The following is a 20,302-nucleotide window of genomic DNA, read 5'->3' on the forward strand; positions in this document are numbered from 1 at the left end:
TAATATTGTGCCATAATTAAACAAACAAATCCAGCAAACATGATCTGCTTTGCAAGGGAAAACTCGACTCGCAAACAAACAGAAAGTGATGTGCAAATACAAAGGTCAGTTTGAGCGAAAACACAGATAACAAATTTATGTATTGTGTTTTTATAAATATAAATAAATGGGTCTGCATCATATTTCATAAATAAATACAAACCATCCTACAAATGGCATGTAATCTTTGAAAAAATATCAAATCTAGTGCATACAAACGCACACCTGTCTGTTACGATTGTAAGACACTTGCCTTTTTATGAGATCTCTCGGCAAATGTGTGAAGCCAGATTTTCTCACAAATGCAGTTGAGCAACTTCCTCTTCCAGAACAAAAGATGGTGCTTTTCTATAGAGAGAAGCCCCGAAATATGCGTTTATAATAATAATAATAATAAACTTTGTTTTATAGCGCCCTTAAAAGTTGCATCTCAAAGCGCTTTACAAGAGCATACAAATACAATACAATGGAATATGGGAAATAAAAGATAGAAACATGCATCAAAACACATTTCAAGACATATATAGTTATATATAAACATATACATATAGAAAATAAGTTTACAAGGAGTTTACAGCTGACGAAAATGAGTGGTGAACAGGTGAGTTGGGCGTTTCTCAATACGAAGTACGCAAAGTTTGGTAATTCTACATTATCTGCAAAACTCAACAGCAGCAATCTTGACTCTCTTTTTTTTCAGGCTAGCCTAAATATAATATATATATATATATATATATAAAAGCCATATATATATGGCTTTTATATATTTATATATTTTTATTGATGATTTAGGAAGTTTTAGGAAGATGATTGATGTGCCATCTTTTGTTTAAAAGCCATATATATATATATATATATATATATATATATATATATATTTTTTTTTTTTTTTCCCTATTCCATTGTATTTGTATGTTCTTGTAAAGCACTTTGAGGTGCAACTTTTAAAGGTGCTATAAAACATTATTATTATTATTATTATTATTATTATTATTACTATTATTATTTTTCGGGGCTTCTCTCTGGAGAAAAGCGTAAATTGACCCATAGCAAAGCGCCATCTGCTGTTCTGGAAGAGGAAGTTGCTCAACTTCATTTGTGAGAAAATCTGCCTGCACACATTTGTGAGAAAATCAAGCTGAGAGATCTCATAAAAAAGCAAGTGTCTTACAATCGTAACAGACAGGTGTGATGGTCTTGGTTCGGTTCCTTTTTTAAAGGACCAAGTGTGAAAACACCCATAGCGTGTCCTAACTTTGTCATCCATGTTTTTTTCATCTTTGCTTTATTTTAGCTAAATAAATAATGACATGGTGTGATATGTCTTGTGTTGTTGTTCATCTGAGGTTTTATTTTCCACATTTTAAGACCTGCCAAGCACTAGATGATTTTTTTATTACGTCTTGATACGGAAAACCATGGAATTCAATAGGGCGTCCTAACTTTTTCACATGACTGTATGCTGAACAGGAAATTCGTCACAGCTGTTAGTAAATACTGTTGTCAATCCCAGAAAACAGATTGTGTGTACATAGCCTCCCCAACATTGTATACAACATTTGTGTCCTCCTCTCTGGCACTGTCCCATATAACCGTTTTAGCTCCACCCTGTTTATCTGCGCCCCGATTAACCACTTTAGAACCACTGAATTGGCTCTGCATCTCCAATCAATATTAGCGTATTTGAGAAGATGCTGTGCCTGCTTTGGCATTCGTGGCACGTGAACCGGCCGCTATGCTGCCTCTGGAATCATCTTTGGGTGGTTGCGGGATACCAAGGCGGCTGGGCCGAGCACTGCTTATTAAACAGGATGAATGACTAAACAGCTCGCCCCGTCTGCTCATTAGTGTCTGCAGAGAGAGAAAAAGTATTACGGGCAGCAGGAGCAATAGACTGGACCATTACAGTTGCCCTACTTCCTATTCGATGCCTGCCGCAGCATGCCATGCATGCCGATATCAGACCGCCTTCAGACTTCATTTGCACCGTGGGTGCCACTCCTTCACCCAACAGCCTTTTTAGATACATGTTCCACTTCATTTTGTAGCAGAACTGATTTTTCCTTTTTTTAAAACGGCCATTTATTGGTCGCCCCATGCAGAAAAGCTCAGCCAGCACCAATAATGTTGGTTCAAGGGTTGTTAATTCAATTCCTAGAAACAGCAGAGTGAGTTAATTACACAGCCATAGCGCTAAAAGCGTGTGCTAAAGTATTTAATGGGAAGGTACAGCCTATTCTCTCCCATCATCCGTCTGCATCTTACTTTAGGTGCTGCAGCCAAGGGACGTGATAATTTCAGAAGTGGGTGGAAATCAGTCAAAATTTGGCATGACGGACAGATTCGCTGCCAAAAAGAGAGGAGAGTACAGGTGTTTGTCAATTATTAAAATTGCCTAAGATTTAATTCCGCCGGCTTACATTTTAATTAAATTTCTATCTCCCTTAATAGATTGCATTCCATTCTATTAAATGCCTAGCAGGTGTCGCAGACAGACTCTGATATCTCGTCCTCAGAAAAACATCAAGCAAGTGTCAAACCTCTTTTGAAAAAAGCAGCGAGGAAATTGTCAGCAGCTGGACTGGCAAAATCAACTCATGTGACCAGCAGACTGTATACAGCCTTCCAGAACAAGAATAATTTGGATGTTTTAGCATAGCAAAATGCTAAACCACATCGCGAATACTCACCGCAATAAGCAATAGGACTGCTAGAAAATAAAAAGACATCAGGGAATGTAATTTCGGTCTTTAGTAATGCCTACTGTGTGTAAGCAATCTTAAAGAATTAAGACTTTATAATAAGGTTTTATTTGTTAACATTAATGTATTAACTAACATGTAACAATAAGCAATACATTTGTTACAGTATTAATTAATCTTTGTTCGTGTTAGTTAAAAAAAATCCAGCTGTTCATTGTTTGTTCACAGTGCATTAACAAACACATTATTTGATTTCCATAACGTATTAGTAAATGCTGACATTAACATTAACTGAGATTAATAAATGTTGAAGTATTGTTCATTCTTAGTTCATGTTCTGAGTTCTGAGTTTATAGCTAAACTACAAACTGTGAGGAAAAAAAGTCAGAATTGTTCGTTATAAACTCGGAATTGCAAGGAATAAAGTCAGAATTAACTCTTTGCAAAGACCCGCCCCCCTTAGTTACTGTTGCTTTGTCCGACAAGCCATGGCGCTGTCACGCCACACATCATGTTCTCACAGAGCGAAAAATACATCACAGAGCAAAGAGGACACTGACATTGTGTCGACAGACAAGACAGAGCAGGCTATTTTTGGTTTTTCAAATGTTGTCATTTTTTAAGAAATTCAAACAATAAATACCATGTTGTGACTCTTTAATGTGCCGTGACAGATCGCTGTAGCGTCTCAGTTCAAACGGCATGTGAACCGATCATCTCTTCTAGTAATAAACATGAATTAACATTAGAAGGTATGCTTTTTTTAATTTTTTAAGTTCAAATCTACCAACGTTAAAATATTAACTCTCCTGTCTGGTATGTTTGTTGGACAAAATGGCAGATTCAGCGTCATAATTGGTAAGTCAAACTCCTGGCGAAGGGTGAATTGCGAGATTTAAATGGTTACAAATGTGACTAAAAATATACATTTCCAAGAGTAATGTACTCAGTCAGTGAATCACTCACAAGTGATTCCCCCCTACTCAACCTTCCAGTTTCTCAACCTAAAGTTCAGTTTTTCCTCACAAAATATGTTGCTGTATGACTTTAGAAGGGTTGTGTGGACTACTTTTATTTTAAAAACATCTGTGCGTAATGGCAAAAAAACAACATTTCCTCCAACCAGTACGCCTGTATAAGTTGTTTGTTACTTCCCTGAAATACGACCCATAGGAGCATTTACTAAAGTTGCGCCCCTATTGACAACAGGACACTTTTTTTTTTTTTTTTAATGCATTGTTCCCTTTTATCTGCGTCATATTTCGGGTTTCGCGTTTGGCAGAGCATTGCAATATATAACAATATGCAATCATGTGACCATGTGATCGTGGGTTCGATCCCAGGGAGTGCATGTGATCATAAAGTGTAAATGCACTATAATCACTAAGGGTAGGTTTAGGGGTGGGGTGGTTGTAGTCGTTAATAAAAAAAAATGAGTTTTGCTAAATGGAAATAGGACAAATGGTGTAAAAATTCCACAAATTGCATTTAAATGAACACGCATTTTGATTGGTAACAACAGTCATACGTCATTTCATGACGACAGACGTAACACAACACTGTCATTATTTTTATGCCAGCTAGAGGGCGCATGACTTTAAAACGTAAATATAAGTCGTAATAAGGTGCTTGAAAAACGACCTATAGATTCAGTTTTTTTTTGGAGGACTGTCTGCAAAAAACTTGTTGGCATTGGAGTTAGATGTGATATATATATATATATATATATATATATATATTCTTTTGCGCACACACACGCAAAAGAACCACCAAGGTTTAAGCATGTAAGTCGTGTATGGTGTACAAGGACTTACAGGAGTCGAAATTATAAATCCTCGATCACTTTTAGTCAGCTTTGACAAAACTTCCCTCAGCTAGCGCATCTTTTTGAAGTGACTAGAAGCCTTGTCACCTGACCTGAATACTATGCGCTGATTCGCTAAAACAGACTTATTGGTTTCTGTACACAAACAACAAGGGCGCTTGTCGGCTTCTGCTGTAAAACGTGAACTTGCGATGCCTGAAAGTGGACAATACTGGCTTTTCTGACAAAATGGATTTAGGGTACAGAACGTGCTATATATGGAGAATAATGCACAGTACTTAGTTAATTTTTTTTTTTTAAAATGGCGTTTGTCGTTTTTTGCAAATGAACTCTTCATATATATATATATATATATATATATATATATATATATAGGTACTATACATTGGAAGAAATTTTTAAACAGTGAAGAGTTGAATGTCTTCAACCTAGAGCAGAGCTTGTAAATTTGCCATTCACTATCACCACGTGATTTCCGGAGTGACATCAATTGCACTGCATTAATTGATATTTGACTCATTATTTGCAAAATGTCGTCACCCGCACACTTTATTTACTCGAGGACTTGAACCAAGCCCTATGAAAAGACATTGATATGGTTCACAGAACAATGGCAAGCTCTCGCTGTATGCTGGGTCTTGGATATGTTGGATTAGCACATCTTTAATTGATGTGTTCAGGCTCACCATCAAGCGCTTGACATTCACAAGTGATCTGTTTCATTACAACTGAAAATCTCAGAATTCATTTGGGACTCTCTGACATTTTGATGTAATTCTGTGCCATTTAGTGTTGCTTCTTTCTCAGAACCGACATAACAAAGGATGTCATTTAACTGGAAAAATATGGAGATGGAAATAATTTATTGGATACATATTTAAAGCCTCTGTGTGTTTTTGAAGCTGTTTGGTGAAAAAAAAGAGCTTTTTTGCTCAGCAAAATATTGATCAGGTTGTAAAATTAGCCTGTGCTGTAAACCATCACATAAAAGGCTAGTTGTTAGCTTCTTTCAATAGTATATAATTAACTGAACTAGCTGCATATGATAATTAGTATAAACCTAATCTGGCTTTTATTTTTTAAAAACAGTGTATGAAATTAATCGAGTCAAAAACACAAATATATTCAATGTTGGGGCAAGAAATGTATAGCTATGTATGTAGAGTTTTAGTTCATTCATGAAAGACAAGCAGAAGAAATTTATCTTGGGGGGAAGGGGTTCATCTCCCTCGATCCGTTTGCGATCACGTTCTGAGGAATTTCACCAGTTGCACTGCCCAAAGAACGACCCTGGTTACATTACCTATAGATAAAGCTAAAATGCCCTTAGCGTGCAAATTTTGCCCTTAAAAGATCAAGTCAACATCAAAAGGCATTTGTAACCTATTTTACTTAAGTGATGTAACATTTCTGAGTGATGTAACATTTTACTTCAGTGATGTAACATTTCTGAGTGAAACAGGATATTCAATGAGAGAACGTGATTTAATCCATCAGGAACTGATTGGATTGGGAAGTCAGGAGGTTGGAGGGATGGAGCTGAAAATGTTTGAGAGATTTGTGACAAATAGAAAGTTGTTTTAGAGGTGGAACATGTTATTTTGTTTTGATGAAAGTTTATGAAGATATTTATCGTTCTTTAAAACAATGTACTTGAGGAATTGTTTACCACAAACATGCATTAAAGGATTAGTTATGAAAAAACTGAAAATTCTGTCATCGTTTAACCTCATGCCATTCCAAGCCTTAATTTTTGACTTTTGTTTATCTTCGAAATGATTTTTTAATAAAACCTGAGAGATTACTGTCCCTCCATTCACTTTCAGTTAATTCACTCAAAACTGTGACGGTTCAAAATAAAGCTCAAAAGTGCTTGCTTGATGTGCGAGAACCAATGAGGTTTATTCTTGTGCATCAAGCAAGTACTGTTTATCTTCCATTTACCATGTTTGATGAGCTCCATATATGTGCATTGATCAATGTTAATAAGGTGCAGAAATAGATTTCTGAAAAAAACGTTGAAAGTGGATTGGACATAGTGCCACAACAAACTTTTATCCAATCATCTGTAGGGGGTGTATACTCATGATGGGGGAGGAGAGAGAGTGAGCAAGAGGGAGATTTGAAGACTGTAGAAAGAGCATGGCTGAAAGACATTACAAAAAAGAAAAGGTCAGAGGAATATATCAGGCAAGAGCTTTATGACCTGCGTTAATATAAGAAAAGCTTCCCAATGCTGGAGAGACCAAAGCGGGAAGCCTGAAAACGCATTGTTCTATCCTTGTTTGTCATCTTTGCCTTATTTGTCGCAAACCTTTATTTTGCTTAGCTTATGCTATAAAGAAACACCCACTCTTGCATTGCATATTTGTGCATTTTGGGGGCGGAGCAATGTAGGGATGGGTGTGTTTGTTTGGGTTGAATTCAAATATTAACAGTGTTCAACAATATTTCTCAGAAATCGCTTACTGCACCTTTAATTCTGTTCATCATGTAAATCAATTGTGTTTCTTCAGAAGATTTAAACTGCTCAATTCATCTGGATTACTTCTCTTTTTTAATTTTTTGAGGTGACAGTTTTTATTAAAATAACTTAATTTTTGTTTGTAAGATGAAGGAAAGTCTTATGAGTTAAGAATGACATAAGAATGAGAAAATGACAGAATTTTGGCTGAAATGCAAAGTTCTGTCATGAAATTCTAGATGGCGCAGGCTAATAGGTCCTTTAACTCAACCTGCTCGTAATCACATTGTTATCTATAAGACACAGCTGATTGGTTCCTGCTGTATCAGTAGCCTATGAGCTTGCATGCTCAACCTTCAAAATACTTTGGTAGCATTGCCTTAGCAGTGCAGTACTTCAGAAACCCTCCACCCTCCCCAGCTCCACCTGTATAGATCTACTATGGGTAATTCATGTACACTATATTGTTCAGCAGCAGCATGTCTTACTTGCTCACAGCAGCGTGTATTGGCAGTAGCAAGTCCCGAACTTGCTCTACAGCAGCAACAGCAATAAAAGCAGCCGCAGCGTAGCAGATCTATTCTGCCAAAGCCAAACATATCAACATTGTCATACCCATTAGCATGCCAAACACTCCGAGAGTTGTCATGACAGAACTGCTTTTAAGAATGTAGATAGGCTCAATTTTGATGTTGACTTTTTAAGATAATATGCATTTAACATTCAGTTCCCTCGCTACAGTTCATTGGGTACATGATTGAATTTTAAACTTGAATTTAGTTGAATTTTACTTAACTATCACCAGCAGAGCAAACAAAAATGATGCAAAACTTGCCAAAGATGTCAGCTTCTAAGCTGACCTGGAAGAAGCAAATTTTTACACATTACACATTACCCAGACTACATCTTCAGGGCTGATAATTCCCAGCCAAAAGTATTCATAAATTACCTGCTGCACGACAGTTTACCCTGCCCTCATTTCTCAGAGCTCAGCTGGCTGTGTATTATTAGGATCATTTTCCAATTTCCGATCCCATTGCAGAGATTTTTTTTTTTTTTTACCTAAGCAAACGCAGATATTTTGAGTGATATTTTCAGAATGAGTGTAAACAGTGTTATTTTTAAACATGATCACCTTGTGAAAAATGATTCCAGGGTGCATATTAATGTTTGTAATGCCTTGCCTCTTTACCTTCTCAGCCCGTCTCAGAAGAATTCCAAAATGGAGAAGGTTTCGGCTACATCGTGGCGTTCCGGGCCAATGGCACACGTGGATGGAAAGAGAAAATGGTGACCTCAGCAGACTCCACCACCTATAAATACAGAGATGAGACCTTCCCCCCTCTCACCCCGTTTGAGGTGCGGGTGGGGGTGTATAACAACAAAGGAGACGGGCCCTTCAGCGGGGTGGTTACTGTGTTCTCTGCAGAAGGAGGTGAGGGTCAGATGTGTGCCCTGATTGATGGGATTTATTGCTGCCTTATATAACTTCAATAACGTGCAGCTCAACAGTACAGATGGAGTTTCTCGAATTTTTGAACTACATCACACAACGGCTAATCCAGGGCTGTGGACGGATGTACTGTGCGATATTGTGTCCATATTTTGAGGTACTGGTATTACCGTATAGCAGTGAAGTCAAAATCCAAAATAAAGTACATACAATGAGAGCAGACATTAAATACCCATGTGAAAAAGAAGCATACTTTAGTATACCTACTCTTTTCTTTAATTAGTATTTAAAGAATATACTTGCAAACTAAATGTAATGTTTTTGGATATTTAATTGCATGCTATTTTCTGTTAAATGAAAATGCATTATAGTTTCAATTTATATCAAGTGCTTTTCCCATTCAAGTAGGACTTAAATACATCTTTACATATAATTTCATAATTATTTATTTGGTCTTTGAAATATAGCTAAAGTGTACTGTCGAATGTGCTGACAAGCATATTGTATGTATTGTATTTAAATATATTTGTAATTACACATTAGGAATGAAGTTGCAATTCCGTTCATTTAAAATATACTAACTTTAAATTCAATATCAAATAACACATCACTGTTAAAAATTATAATTAAGTACATGTGCTTTAAAACATCAAAAAAGTGTACTTCTTTAAAGGTATGTACTTTAATGTACTTTAAAGTAAAACTTTTAATTTGACATTATTACAAAGACATTATTACTTAAGTGTGTTAAAAATTTTAATTAAAGTGACTTTTATTTAATTAATGTTATATTATCTGCAAGTACGTTTTATAAACAAATATATACTTTTAAGATTTGAACTACTTAAGTGCACATTCAGTACACTTAAGCACACAACAAATAATCATAAAATAAAAGTACAGTGGTGACCAGCTTTCAAGCTCCAAGAAAACAAACAAATATAAAAGTAGGACTTGCATTCTATACAGTGTTTTTCTTTTGTGTCCACCATTTCAACTGGATCATCAAGTGAATTGAACTTGATGAGTCAAGATGAACTGGATCAACTGATTTGTTGAAAAGATCTAATTCAAGATAACGTTTAAAATTGGTCAAGAAGTGATAGAAGGGATATCAAGAGTTTCAGAAGATCGTTTTTGAAGTTGCACTTGACAGTGTGCAAATAATGACAATTTTTGTGAGAACTATCCCTTTAAAGGTGGGGTAAGTAATTTTTCAAAAACTGCCTGGAAGTTAGTCGGGCCGACATGTCGTTCGAGGAGACAGAATGAGCAAGAGGGAGATTTGAAGAAATCAGAAGGAGAGATGAAGAAAGAGAGATGAGACAATACAAAAGTGCTCAAAAGAATATCACTGGAATGAAGGTTTATGACTGGGCAAGCGCTTTAGGACCCGCGTTAATATTAGAAAAGCTTTCCAGGGCTGGAGAGAGCTAAGCGGGAAGACCTGAAAACAGACACAGAGCAGGGTGGTTAGGATTGGAGGGTGAGTTTCGGAGGCGGAGCAATGAAGAGAGGGTTGTGTTTGTTTGGGTTGTTTTCAAATATCAACAATGTCCTACATCGTTTTTGAAAAATTTGGCTTACCCCACCTTTAATTTACTTAATCTCAGTTAGAATAGAATAGAATGTCTTTATTGTCATTGTACAAGTACAACAAAATTAAAAAATTGTGGTTTTATGACCAAAAAATAACTTTTGAGAACTTTTATGACCTTTCAAAAACATTCACTGCCCACACAGAAATTATCAAGAAGATCACACAGTTTCAGCATGTGATCACACTGCGTCAAGCTGATTTGATGGTAACCGTGCAAGCGTTTCCTGTGACTGCTGCTAATATGATGGATGTTCTGTGTCTCTGTCACCTCTCAGTCTCACAGCGTTTCTCTCAGCAGGATTCTCCCTCACAATCACAGGGCTTCACAACTTACCATTTACATTCGCTTAAACTCGTCGCTCTGACTATTAACACATAAGAGATACTGATGAAATGTACCCCAAACACTTCAAGCAGGCTTATAGATTGATCTATTATGTGTTGTATGTGTTATTTGCTGAGGAATCTGAAGTGTACTGGTTTTAAATGCAGAACCCAGGGAGCCTCCTTCAGAAGTGCAGGCGTTCGCCATCTCCTCCTCCGAAATTAAAGTAATGTGGAAGCCACCCATTCCTGGCCCTGGAAGACCCCAAGGCTACGAGGTTAGAGAGAGATGAATGAAAAAATGGTTTCATGCCAAAACCTAGGATTTTTTTTTTTTTTTTTTTTTTTTTTTTCTATTTTAACAAGAAACATGTCTTATTATTATCAATGTTGAAAACAGTTTTGTGGAATCCATGATACATTTTTTTGAATAGAAAGTTCAAAAGAACAGCGTTTATTTGAAATAGAAATAGTTTAATGTAACTTTTGAGCATCCTTGCTAAATAAAAGTATTCATTTCTTTTAAAAATAAATCTTACTGAGCCCAAACAGTAGTGTAGAACAATCTAATCAAATACAGGCCATGTCTGGATTTCCCGATAACGTTGTCTCTTAGCACGCTACGAAGACTCTAAAGGTAGACCTTAACTGAAGATATACCGTTTCTAGGCTTGTTCCCCGAACTATCCCTTAGGAGGTTTCTTAAGGTATATCTTCTTAAGTGTGACGTTACCAGGTGCTGTCCATGGCGGTGGTGCTGAATTGGTTGATATCGATGGCTCGAGAATTGAATTCACTCTATACAGGGGCTGCTTCTTTATGCTTCTTTATAAAAAGAAGCACTTCAGATGTAGAAATTGCATTTATCAGGACCCAAGGGATGTTATAAAAGTAATCCAAATGGCAAACTAAATCTATATTGTAATTTATCTATATTCTGGGGTTGCGAAGCTCCCATCAGCGTGAGTTTAAGGCGACCGTTATTTTAGAACAAAGTTTTAATTCCTTGGAGACGCGTCATGCAGCTGACAGACATGTAGGTATCCCATTTATATTGTTTATATCGTTTATATATATTTTTTTTTTTTTTCATTTTTTATTCAAAATATTCAAAAACTTGTTAACTATAGCCTATCATTAATTTTAGGATGTATTCCGATTGTAAAATATGTGGAAGTGAATATGTTTTGTCGCGCAATAAGTTTGCACGGCAATTCGGAGCTGTCGGATTTACGAACTCTTCCGCCGAAATACATAAAAGTATGTGGCCGGTGAACTGGGAGAAGAATGGAGTAAACTTTATTGTTTCAAATAAAATGTGTACCTGATATGAGTAAAATTACAAACCCGATTCCAAAAAAGTTGGGACACTGTACAAATTGTGAATAAAAAAGGAATGCAATAATTTACAAATCTCAGAAACTTATATTTTATTCACAATAGAATATAGATAACATATCAAATGTTGAAAGTGAGACATTTTAAAATTATTGAAATATTGGCTCATTTTGGATTTCATGAGAGCTACACATTCCAAAAAAGTTGGGACAGGTAGCAATAAGAGGCCGGAAAAGTTAAATGTACATATAAGGAACAGCTGGAGGACCAATTTGCAACTTATTAGGTCAACTGGCAACATGATTGGGCATAAAAAGAGCCTCTCAGAGTGGCAGTGTCTCTAAGAAGTCAAGATGGGCAGAGGATCACCAATTCCCCCAATGCTGCAGCGAAAAATAGTGGAGCAATATCAGAAAGGAGTTTCTCAGAGAAAAATTGCAAAGAGTTTGAAGTTATCATCATCTACAGTGCATGATATCATCCAAAGATTCAGAGAATCTGGAACAATCTCTGTGCATAAGGGTCAAGGCCGGAAAACCATACTGGATGCCCGTGATCTTCGGTCCCTTAGACGGCACTGCATCACATACAGGAATGCTACTGTAATGGAAATCACAACATGGGCTCAGGAATACTTCCAATAAACATTGTCGGTAAACACAGTCCACCGTGCCATTCGCCGTTGCCGGCTAAAAATCTATAGGTCAAAAAAGAAGCCATATCTAAACATGATCCAGAAGCGCAGCCATTTTCTCTGGGCCAAGGCTCATTTAAAATGGAATGTGGCAAAGTGGAAAACTGTTCTGTGGTCAGACGAATCAAAATTTGAAGTTATTTTTGGAAAACTGGGACGCCATGTCATCTGGACTAAAGAGGACAAGGACAACCCAAGTTGTTATCAGCGGTCAGTTCAGAAGCCTGCATCTCTGATGGTATGGGGTTGCATGAGTGCGTGTGGCATGGGCAGCTTACACATCTGGAAAGGCACCATCAATGCTGAAAGGTATATCCAAGTTCTAAAACAACATATGCTCACATCCAGACGTCGTCTCTTTCAGGGAAGACCTTGCATTTTCCAACATGACAATGCCAGACCACATACTGCATCAATTACAACATTATGGCTGTGTAGAAGAAGGATCCAGGTACTGAAATGGCCAGCCTGCAGTCCAGATCTTTCAACCATAGAAAAAATTTGGTGCATCATAAAGAGGAAGATGCGACAAAAAAGACCTAAGACAGTTGAGCAACTAGAAGCCTGTATTAGACAAGAATGGGACAACATTCCTATTCCTAAACTTGAGCAACTTGTCTCCTCAGTCCTCAGACGTTTGCAGACTGTTATAAAAAGAAGAGGGGATGCCACACAGTTGTAAACATGGCCTTGTCCCAACTTTTTTGAGATGTGTATCAAAAAAGTATCAAATCAACTTATTTTTCCCTTAAAATGATACATTTTCTCAGTTTAAACATTTGATATGTCATCTATGTTGTATTCTGAATAAAATATTGAAATTTGAAACTTCCACATCATTGCATTCTGTTTTTATTCCTAATTTGTACAGTGACCCAACTTTTTTGGAATCGGGTTTGTATATAATTGAAAGGGTTATTATTGCAGCTTCCGTAGACATCAGTGTATGGAATTTAACTAACTATAAATGTCTTTTTTATGCAGTAGCCTACTTATTATTATGTATTTAAATGTCTGAAACCTAAAATAAACCTGATGAGGTTAAAAACACAGAATAGTTGTGATATATGACAAGCACGGAGCGCGCATCTGTCTCTAGCTCAGCCCTAAAGCACATTTGAATTTAGCAGTGAATCTTTGCATTTCATTCTTTGTCATAATCCTTATCGAACACTGGGTGTATTACAACTTCAGAATTATATTCGTATTGACTGTCAACAGTGATAAGGTATAGCTAAGAGTGGTCCAGACCAACCTTACGAAAGTATGACATACAGAAGTTATACTTAACTAAGAATGTTTCGGGAAACACGTATTAACATTAAGGTACAGCTTAAGGTATAATTTAAGATCGACGTAGAGTTAAGAAGGTTTTGGGAAATCCAGCCCATGTTGCTCAATACAGTAAATGTATGTGCATGCATTTTTACGGTCATTAAAGTAAAGTCTCCTGAGAAGCAGTGTTTGTATGGAAATCACTGTCAATGTAGAGTGTTCCAAAACATACACATGTATGAGGTTCCATGATGGTTACGATGCTGTGTTAGAAGGCAGCTGTATATCGTCACTGTTGGGCGGAAACCTTGTATGTCCAAAACTGCTACTTTTCAGGAAATGGAAAAAAAACACTTTATTTTTGTTGATATTGTGGCTTTATATATGGTCAAACACTTGCATGTGTCATTATATTATTAACGTTTTACCAAAAAAACAAGCTCAAATGGAGTTACAAGTTTTTTGAACAGCAAATTTTGGAGAATTTCAGATTTGTCCATCACTAGAACAGTCACATCTGAGGCAGTAAGTGTATCGCATTATGGTTTCACCAACTTACATGTAATAAAGTTTATCGTAGCTATATGTGGGTGCTCTGTTTTTTCTGTAATTTGGCCAAAGTGCAACACATGGATATTTAAGACAGTATTGGCTATGACTTGACGACAAATGCTAGACTAATGGTGTGTTCACACTTGGTATGTTTGGTTAGATAAAACAATCCCTATGGTGCGATTGCTCTGTTAGTGTGGTTCATTTGAATAAGTCTGAATGCTGCCATTCGGACCAGTACTAAATGTCCGAACTGAACTACAAGTGTGAATACACCCTTTTTTTCTGCTCTTTTCTGCTCCTCAAATACATAAAACATTAGCCTTTAAATATATATATATATATCTTTATTTTACCCTTGCATTGCAAACATGCAGAGACGGTCCAAAAATTGAAGATCCAATAGAGTTCTTTTTAATACTTTTCATTGCTTAAATATTTGCAAAACACACAGACAGATGTAAAGGGTGGCCAATAGTAATGATTTATGAAAGAAAAAATAAACACAAAATATGGAGATACAAGGTTTCCATCCAAGAGCGACGGTGTGTAGTCAGAAGACAAAAAGGCAGCTCACTTGGTTTTAGCTCACTTTTCTTCATCATTGTCTTCGCAACAGACAACTGTTGTTCTTTCTGAATGAAGGAAATTATTCTATGCAGTGAAATTACACAGTTGAGAAAGATTATCGTATTTCATCGCCGGGAGATATTACATGCTCGCCTATTATGCTCTTCATGCAAAATGTATGACAGTTATTTAAATCAAATGACACAATATTACATAAAATTGGCGACTCTCATTCTCTCATTTATTGAGGCAACTCGGTCTCATTTTCTTTATCACTACAAAAATCTTGAATGAATGAATAGCAGAAAGTGAAGCAAATTGCCTTGTTGGAAACAGGTGAGCTTTTGGAAAGACGTGGAGCAGGAGGAGATGGGGAAGAAAAAAAGGACGACAGGGAATGAGACGACCATGCTGCTGTCGGGGCTGGAGGGAAACACACAGTATCTGGTCTCTGTGAAGGGATTCAACAGTGTCGGCCAAGGACCAGCCAGCTCAGCCATCAAGATCAGCACTAAGAAAAATGGTGAGTTCCATGCAAGCAATACCTATGTGAACATAATGAACTGTATAATTAATAAAATGGTCAATGACAAATAAGATTGCCCAAGATAAATCAATAAAAATGCAAGCTCTTGAAATGTACTCTTTATATTCCTGTTGGTTTAATATGATTTTTGAAAAACCTTTACCATTTTGTACGAAGTAAATAATGAAATAATAATAATAATAATAATAATAATGAAAGATAATTAAAAGATAAAGACTTTTTTTTTTTTTAAAATAATTTCATTCTTTTAATGAGGCTTTTTCCTTCATTATAATTTCAGAATATTTGTGACATACTGACATTTTGTACTATAAGCCTCCAAGAAAATATTTATATAACCTTAATTCAGATATTAAAACACATGTTAATCATAGAACAGGTGTTTTCAGGTTATTGTTTATATAGATATATGTAGATTTTTGAAGGCCAACCGGATAATGGAAGTTAGCATCACTCCGATTCCCTCGACAAAAACCCAGTAGGATTTGTCCATTGGCTTTTGGATTATTGCAGAAAACGAGCTCCGTGACCAAAAAAGGTTTATGATTCTTACACATTTTGTCCATCATGATGAGCTTCACAAATGAACACAACTTTCATGAATTTTGAAGCCTAAATTCAATCGCCAGAAGTAAAAAGCTTACCGTAGGCCTCAATTAAGCTTCCAACAACTCTTTTAGTCTTTACACTGCGTTCCAAATTATTATGCAAGTGACATATCAGTAAGATTTCAGTAGAATAAACATTTAGATTTTAGTTTTTCTAAGAAAATGTTTGATTGTTTATTCATCCATGTCTTTTTAGATAACTGGTATCAATCTCAGACAAAATAATTTGCCAGGTCTATGGAAACCCTACTTATAGGTTGTTCCACATTATTAAGCAAGTCACAGTTCTCATGCAATATGGGGAGGAAGAAAGATCTTTCTGAAGATGAAAAGCATAAAATGGTCCAATGTTGTGCAAAAGGCATGAAAACAACTAATATTTTGTGAAAACTGAATGGAGATTATTGAATTATCATAAGATTTGTGAGTGATTTAGAGCACAGCAGAACTCATCAGATAAAGGCTTATTAATGAAAGTTCCTGTCAAAAAAATTAATTATATTAAAAGGGCAGCTATAAAAAAGCCAGTGTTGAGCAGCAAACAGGTATTTGAAGCTGCTGGTGCTGGTGGGAGTCTCAAGAAGCTCTCCATGCAGGCTTGCAGTTGTGCATAAAGATGCATTTTAGACACCACTAACCAAACCTCACAAAGAGAAACATTAACAGTTCCAACAAGACTGCGATGTCAGCAAGGAGCTGGCGGGTGATGATTTGGGCTGGAATACTGGGAAGTGAGATGGAAGGTCCCTTTAGGGTCTTTGAGGGTATTAAAATGACTTTTGCAAGATATGTGAAGTTCATAACTGGCCATTTTCAGCTATGATATAAAAAGGAGGATAGTGCCTTCTGAAATACAATGCACTATGCACTATCCCATGCTGCAAAAAAACACCACAGCAATAAAACTGTTTGAAAATGTATTTCTACACCCAATGTAAATGTTTCTCTTTGTGAGGTTTGGTTAGTGGTGTCTAAAATGCATCTTTACGCGCAACTGCCAGCCTGCATGGAGAGCTTCTTGAGACTCCAGAGACACCAGCAGCTTCAAATACCTGTTTGCTGCTCAACACTGGCTTTTTTATAGCTGCCCTTTTAATACAATTAATTTTTTTGACAGGAACTTTCATTAATAAGCCTTTATCTGATGAGTTCTGCTGTGCGCTAAATCACTCAGAAATCTTATGATAATTTGATAATCTCCATTCAGTTTTACAAAATATTAGTTGTTTTCATGCCTTTTGCACAACATTGGACCATTTTATGCTTTTCATCTTCAGAAAAATCTTTCTTCCTCCTCATATTGCATGAGAATTGTGACTTGCTTAATAATGTGGAACAACCTCTAAGTAGGGTTTCCATAAACCTAAGTAGACCTGGCAAATTATTTTGTCTAAGATTGATACCAGTTATCTAAAAAGACATGGATAAATAAACAAACATACATTTTCTTAGAAAACCTAAAATCTGAATGTTTATTCTACTGAAATCTTACTGATATGTCACTTGCATAATAATTTGGAACGTGGTGTAATTAAAACATTAGAAATGTTGGAATAGTTTGCAAGAGCGTGATTATAAACACATAGAGGCTGTAAAAGTCGAGTGACATCCTTTGTAGTCCCATTTAGCCACATGAAGAAGTTACAACTTATAGTGCATCTGGACGTTTCTGAATGGTTAGTGGATAAATGTATGTAGTTGCTGTGGAGTTGATTCAACTCATCGACTAGCATGTGCCGTCATGTTAATCTTTTGTGCGTTGAATTGATTCTGGGTTTTGACCTACAGAAATACGTCATCACTGCACCACTCTATTGGCTATCTGATGTGATTGTGTCATGTCACACAGCAGTTTCACATTCATTGTTAACAGACAATTTGCTTGTTGCTGGAAACCTGGCGAATTGTGATGGGTTTGCTCACTATGTTCCACAACAGTGCTATCTAGAAAGATGTATGAATAGAAATGGACCTTGAGAGAAGGATTATCCTTTGTATATTCCAATTAATATGTGATCATTGCTCATTTCAGACCTTAAATGAGCTTTTTATCTTACTCTTGTTATCTCTCTCACTCTCTCTTTTCAGCCCCAAGTCTACCTCCAGGCAACTTGATGTGGATTCAGGAGGGGAACAATGTTTCTTTATCCTGGGATCCGGTGAAAGCAAGGGACAATGAGTCAGAAGTCATTGGGTACAAGGTTGGTATCGCACAGAAACTGTGAATGTCAAGTGAAACTCAGTGCCACTGCACATTTTTTTTTTTTTTTTTATGTTTTTCCCCCAATTGCAGGTATTATTGCGTCAGGAGGGACGAGGCCACAGCCAAGTCATGAGGACACCAAACTCAGCCGTTGTCCTGGCGCTACCTGAGGGGGGAACATACATCATCGAGGTGCGCGCAGTCAGCGAAGGAGGTGAAGGAGCCACCAGCGCTCAGGTCAGAGTGCTCACCTCCTCAGGTAAGCAATGGCTCGGGTCACATTCACAGTGTGGTTTTTCAGATTTGAGAATGTGTACATATGGCAGTAGGCTTGACTGCTTTCGCTAATTCCTCTTTAATTACCTTTCCTACACATACCTACACAGCCGATTAAATTTTCCTCCATCTGAAAAGGAAAGAGAAGTTTACCAATGTTATGCTACCAGGACTAGAGGGCTATTGTAGAGCAAATACTGTTAAATTAGTTTTTGGTTACTTATTAACAAGAAATGTATTTTTTTTTTCTGCTTAACTGATGTTACATTACATACATATCTAATTTCGCTCTTTTTCATTTTACTTCCAGGAGTGCGTGCAAAGAGTGGGCAGCTCTCTGTCCATAATCTGCCTCCAGTCTTGGCATGGACTGCTCTTTTCCTCTCATTAATGGTGCCTTCTTTTCCCTTGTGAGGCTACTGAGTCATGTACTGTTCCTTTAAACCTTCCCTCCGCCTCCCTCCTAACGACCACTCTCACCCACCCCTGTATGAAGGGGATGGGCTCTCCCTCCTCCACACAGACTGCCTGCTTTGGCCTGTACCATCATCAGGACCTAATGGCCAGCCAAAGGGAAGCGCTTCTTTTCCAAGGATCAAGAAATGCCTCCAATTACAGACAACTCCATTGTTTTTATTTTCTGGGCGTATTTGTTTCCTTTCCAGATCTTCGTTTGGGGTATCATTGTAGTATTGTGCTGTACAAAGTGCGGAGACGGTTGTTTAAAATCTTCATGAAGTTGTAAGAGACTTTTTTTTAGGGACTGCCGCCCGGAACAGCTCTCAAAGTCACTGAGGCCGCCCACTGCTCTGTGCCACTGTGGCTTCCCTTGTTACATTGCATCCATTTGACCCTTTGGCTGCCTGAAAAGCAAATGCAGAGTAAGCTCAGTAGAAATAAGTGCATTGTTTTCTTATTCACAACTGGAGAGTGTGGAGACAACGAAGAAGAAAAAAAAAAAAAAAAACATTTTTATAGTGCCGAAAATCTTACTATTTCCAGACTTGCTTTTTGTACATTGTGTTACCTTTAGAGAAACAAAAAAATGTGGAACAGTGATGTGTTTCGGTCGGCTGCGTCCAAGTTTTTGAATTTCTGTTTTCATTTTTGTTGCGTTTGGTGGGTTTTAAGAACTAGCAAGGTTGCTGGGCAACAGGGGGACTGAAGAAACGAACCAGAGATAAAGGGTTTGGACTCAACTTGTAATGCCCGAACACTTATGTAGACAAAGACTAAGGCTGATCTGTAAAAGTTGAAATAAATGTGATGTATATTTTTAAAAGGCCTCTGGTGTGTTTGTTCTAGGTGAAGGCGCCGGTTGAATTGATTATGATCGATTCGCTGTATCAACAAAGTTTGTTGGGCACAGAATTGAATTGTTTTGCTCAAGAATGATTCTCTTCTCCCGGGATTTAATGGTAAGTGTTTAGATAAGTGACTCGAACAGCCTCTTTACACCTGCTGTGAACATGTGTTTGTAGTAATTGGATCACAGTAAGCAATTGACCACATTACAGTCAGATGTAAATGTACTCCAAATTCATTGCGATCACTGAAACGGGGATGGATTCTGACTACAGTAATATGTACTGCAGAGGTTATGCTACAAATTATCACTATTCATCACTTTGATGGATTTTCCATCATGATCTGTTTTTGAAATATTGAGCATTTAAGGTGACATTAATATCACTAGAGCTTCTCTTTGAGTCACCAAGCGCTGTGTTGTGGGTTCTTGCCTCTTTATTTTTATTCTAATCTTCAAATGTTAAGAAGAGACGAGACGCCACGCTCTTTCGATCTGGTCACCCGAGTTAATGATCAATATCCCA

The 20,302-nt window shown here is 37.0% G+C and overlaps 1 protein-coding gene across 8 annotated transcripts in view; it reads left to right on the forward strand.

Moving 5' to 3' along the window:
* cntn5 (contactin 5) overlaps positions 1 to 19,752 on the forward strand; it is a 405,703-nt gene extending 385,951 nt beyond the window's left edge. For all 8 annotated transcript variants that reach the window (XM_048168025.1, XM_048168027.1, XM_048168028.1 and 5 more), the window contains 6 exons: positions 8,231 to 8,465; positions 10,576 to 10,685; positions 15,173 to 15,359; positions 18,080 to 18,192; positions 18,285 to 18,453; positions 18,781 to 19,752. In XM_048168025.1, coding sequence (XP_048023982.1) covers positions 8,231 to 8,465; positions 10,576 to 10,685; positions 15,173 to 15,359; positions 18,080 to 18,192; positions 18,285 to 18,453; positions 18,781 to 18,884 — 918 coding nt within the window. In that variant the 3' untranslated portion in view covers positions 18,885 to 19,752. The remainder of the gene's footprint in view (positions 1 to 8,230; positions 8,466 to 10,575; positions 10,686 to 15,172; positions 15,360 to 18,079; positions 18,193 to 18,284; positions 18,454 to 18,780) is intronic.
* The last annotated feature ends 550 nt before the right edge of the window (positions 19,753 to 20,302 follow it).

Source organism: Megalobrama amblycephala, linkage group LG19 (genome assembly GCF_018812025.1).
Source record: "Megalobrama amblycephala isolate DHTTF-2021 linkage group LG19, ASM1881202v1, whole genome shotgun sequence".
NCBI lineage: Eukaryota > Metazoa > Chordata > Actinopteri > Cypriniformes > Xenocyprididae > Megalobrama > Megalobrama amblycephala.